The sequence below is a fragment of the Echinops telfairi genome, unplaced genomic scaffold (genome assembly GCF_000313985.2).
Source record: "Echinops telfairi isolate 266 unplaced genomic scaffold, ASM31398v2 ScPeMD7_18;HRSCAF=68, whole genome shotgun sequence".
Lineage (NCBI taxonomy): Eukaryota > Metazoa > Chordata > Mammalia > Afrosoricida > Tenrecidae > Echinops > Echinops telfairi.
In genome coordinates this window covers 87,424,410-87,429,097 of record NW_022103915.1, presented here as the reverse complement: position 1 = coordinate 87,429,097, position 4,688 = coordinate 87,424,410, and the positions used below count along the sequence as shown (strand labels likewise).

Sequence of the window (4,688 nt, the reverse complement as noted above, 5' to 3'; positions counted from 1 at the left end):
CAGCACTTCACAATAGCAAGAAGTTGGAAACAGGTCAAATGCCAATTAGTAGAAGAATGGACGAAGACACTTTGGTACATACACACAATGGAATACTAAATTGAAAAACGATAATAAAACCGTCACATGACCTGGATGGACCTGGAGGGCATTACATGGAGTGGAATTAGCCAATCACAAGAGTGCAAACATTGGAGGAGATCAAAACCAAGACCAAGACTTACTTACCGGGGGGAACAGACTGGAGGTTTCCGAGGGAAGGAGGGGGTGGGGCAACATGAAGCAATGGACTAGATGGCTGACAGTAATGAGTTGGGTGAAAGGGAGAATGGAGGAGGTGGTGGTGGGGTAGAATATAGGGTTAAGAGGGGGAGTGTTTGAACTGTTGAATGTAGAGTTGATTATATAAAATATAACCCTCAACCTAATGCATACTTTAAAAGATCATACACACACGAGTAACTGGGAAGATATTGCTTAGCTGGAGAGATTGTAAAAGTTCAATTACGTATCACACTGAATGGGCTTCTAAAACCAAATTATAAAATGTATCTATTTTCTGAGTAATGAGGTTATTTCTTTGTAAATGATGAGGCACGACAGTTTAAGGGAACAGAGGACTATTTGAGTAATTGGATCCTCAGCCAGCAAGTTATTACAACATGCTTTATTATTATGTTACTGGAGATAGTTTACTGTGGGTGAAATCACAAATAAATAAACAAAGCCCACACGTGTATTAACAGTAAGAGAGGATTCCATTGGAGCTAGTGTCCATGTGTGATGTCTTCGGACAAATCCAGGGAAGAAAAGGTAGAAAGTTACTCACCCATCATGATAAGATGAAGTGTGAACAGAGCTGGGAAGAACACTGCCTGCATACCCTCATTGATGCCTCCCTGAGAACCCAAATCCAGGAATCTCAGCCTTGAGAGCTCTCCTGAATAACGGTGCACACTTGAATGATATTCCAGTCCTCAGGATGCACAAACTAAACACCGAACCCCTGTTTCCTCCCTTCCAGAGGAGCTCAAAAGCAAATGTTATAACAATAGGGCCCTTCTGTTGGGCAATAGTGATGGCCAATGGAAAGAAACACAGTCCTGTAAAAAGTGGGTGAGCTGCGGGCCTTCATCACCACAACTCAGACCTCAGTCACCTAAAGACGCCCAGACCTTCCTCTTGTGTGGCCCAGCAGAGACATTTCATCAGATGATTTCTATCTCTTAGTTACTTTTACTCTGGTGCTGATGGAAATACTGGGGTTTGAATTCATGAGGCAATTTGAAAAGGGGGTGTTGCAGGTGATGGAAGAGGAAGAGAGTGTTGCTGAGGCTCTCAAGGGGTACAATTAACGTTGCACCTTAGAAACTGTAGCGAAGCTGTCTGTGTCCCTTTGGGCTGGTTTGTGACTCCCTCAGGGGTCCCTGGGTAGCATCCTTTCTTCCATCCATGGTCTGCATCTAGTTCAGGGTGAACTGACCCCTCGTGTGATGGCAGGAAGAATGCCTTAAAAAGACAACGGGGAGATGTCTGATTGGATGTACAGAGCACTTTTCGTTTTCAGGAAAAGTCTTTTCCTCTGGGGAATGTAGAGAACGCTAAAAATGTACAGTTTATATTCTCTGAGCAAGTGTCTTCACACAATTAACACCTTTAATTTTGCTGCGAGTCTGTGGTTCTGATAGCCTCTCTCTTTTAAAATTTTGTCCTATGTTCTTTATTCCCTTTATCTTATTTTGAATAATTTAAGTACTTTTATTTTATTTCTCTCTATGAGCTTTTTTGCAGTGGTTATGTGTTGGGCTTCAATTTGTATGGTCCACAGTTCAAAACCACCAGCTGCTCCGTGGGAGAAAGTCTGCTCTTTCTAATACCATTAACAATTATAGTCTCAGAAACCCCCAGGGTGTCATTTTGAGTCAACTTTGACTTGATGACAGTGAGTGAGCTTTTTGGTTATATATTCTTTTTAAAAAAAATACTTTTATTGGGGGCTCTTACCTCTCTTATCATAATCCGTACAGTCATCCACTGTGTCAAGCACATTTGCACATATGCTGCCATAATAATTTTCAAAGAATCCTCTTCCCACTTGAGTCCCTGATATCAGCTCCCCATTTCTTCCCACTCCCTCCCTCCCACGCCTGCCCTCCCTCACAAACCCTTGATGAGTTACAGATTATTATTTTCATATCTTACATTGTCCTCCATCACCCCTCACCCACTTTTCCATTGTTCATCTCTCTGGGATGGGGTATAGTTTGATCCTTGTGATGGATTCCCTCTTTCTCCCTTTACCCTACCCTAATCCTTCTGGTATTTCTACTCGCATTGTTGGTATTGAGGGGTTATCTATCCTGGATTCCCTGTGTTGTGGGCTCTTATCTGTAGCAGTGTGCATGTTCTGGTCTATTCTGATTTGTAAGGTAGAATTGAGGTTGTGATAGTGGGGTGAAGGAAGCACCAAAGAACTAGAGGAAAGTTGTGTGTATCATTGGTGCTATACTGCACCATGACTGGCTCATCTCTTTCCTGTGAACCATCTGTGAGGGGGTGTCCAATTGTCTACAGATGGGCTTTGGGTCTCCACTACTCCCCTCTTACCCCCTTTGACATTGGGTATGATTTTGTTCTGAGTCTTAGATGCGTGACACCTGATCCCATCGACACCTCATGATCATACAGGCTGGTGTGCTCCTTCCACGTGGGCTTTGTTGCTTCTCAGCTAGATGACTGTTTGTTTATCTTCAAGCCTTTAAGATCACAGATGCTACATCTTTTGATAGCCAGGCACCATCAGCTTTCTTCAGCACATTTGCTTATGCACTGATTTTGTCTTCAGTGATCCTGTTGGGAAGGTGAGCATCACAGAATGCTGGATTGTTAGAACAATGTGTTCTTGTGTTGAGGGAGTACTCGAGTCAACCCCAATATCCATCTGCAACCTTAATTCCCCTCTCACTTTATATATATATATATATATATATATATATATATATATATATATATATATATACACACACACACACACACACACACATACACTTACATATATACATACGTACATGCACACATATACATATGTATACACATACACATACATACATATATATACACATACACATATATATACATACATACACACACACACATATATATATACCTGCCTGTATTTAGAACTCTATAAATGTCTCTTGCCTCCTGGTTCTTTTCTCTATTTTCTTTTACTTTCCTCTTGTCCCACCATCATGTTTGGCCTTCATTTGTGCTTAGTAATTCCTCATCGCTACATTGCCCTTGATTAAGCCCCACCAGGCATCCTGTGACCTTCTCTCCATTGATTTTAGTTCACATGTTGTTCCTTTGTCCCTGGGTGGTTCCCCCTTCCCCTGCTTTCTTAAATTCCATCTCCCCTTCTCCCGTATCCCCCCGGAACCATTGGTCCCATTCTTTTAATTTCCAAATTATTTATCCCACCTATATTATCTAGATAGCCATGCATATACATTAATAAGCACAAAAACCAGTCAAAGCCAAATAAAACACAAAGGAAGGCAAGACCAACAAAACAATAAAACAATAACAACAACAACAAAAACAACAACAAGAAAAAGAAAGCCACTGACAAAAATGGAAAAGCCTATAAATAGTTCAAGGTCTCTTTGTTGGCATTTACAAGTGTTTTCCAGTTGAGTCTGATGGGGTGCCACACTCTGTCTTCAAAGTGTATTTTTGGTAATCCCTGGGGATTTCATCACTTTGCTCATCTTGCTGCTCTGTTACGTGCCCTTAGTGTTTCGTCACAGAGTGATGGGGTCGGATTGTGCACAATTCCAGCACTGTGTCTCCAGTGTTGTCCTTCACAGCACTATGGTTTAGTGAGGGATGTTGTGTCTCGCGGTGGGACCTGCCCTATGATCCTCTCAGTGCATTGTCTGCTCCAAGCAGGAATATCATCGTTGGGGTTTGGTGGGCCAGGATACCCTCCCCTCCCTCTCCGACCCTTGTCGCGTCTCCTGTGTGCTCTAATCAGATGTGCCCCTCTCCCAAAACTGTAGCTCCAGTGCTGTCCTCTGAAGTGCATTCTTCTGAGGGGTTGTGTGCATGTCCACATAGTTGGAATTGGGGCTAGCCCCATAGACCTCTCTATTGGTTCCCTGGTACATGATGGTATGTTACGTTTATGTTTTGGTGCATCGGATTGAAGCCTGGTCTCTCTCCCTCTCTCCTGTGGAGATATAAACAATATCCTCCCCTTGGGTGGGTTAGTGCTCTGTTCCCCCCTAGCCATGACTTTTTTCCCCCTCTTTCTTTCCCACTCTTATTTAGTTGGCTGATGTATGTATCCCTGATTGCATTTGGTCCCTGCCTTAGTTGCTGGACCTCACCCTAGGGATGTGTGTATATAGTAGCTTTTCCCTTATGCCCCATCTTTTTAAACTTACCTCAGTGGACTCATGTTGTACTTGTCCTTTTGTGCTTGGCTTACTTCACTTAGCCTGATTTCCTCCAGCTTTTCTCATGTGGTAATGCGCTTCATGCATTCATCACTGCTTTTTAGGGATGTGTAGTACTCAATTGTATGTATGTAACAAGTGTTGGAGGGGCTGTGGGGAGATAGGAACAGTTTTTGATCCATTAGTCTTTTGATTGAAATTTGGGTTGCTTCCAACTCCTTGCAATTG

At 42.6% G+C, this 4,688-nt stretch overlaps 1 protein-coding gene across 1 annotated transcript in view; it reads right to left on the bottom strand.

Annotated features, from left to right (window-relative positions):
• LOC101664085 (olfactory receptor 11H4-like) overlaps positions 1–4,526 on the bottom strand; it is a 10,109-nt gene extending 5,583 nt beyond the window's left edge. Inside the window, exon 1 of the mRNA XM_045288038.1 lies at positions 4,498–4,526. Coding sequence (XP_045143973.1) covers positions 4,498–4,526 — 29 coding nt within the window. The remainder of the gene's footprint in view (positions 1–4,497) is intronic.
• Positions 4,527–4,688: the final 162 nt, after the last annotated feature.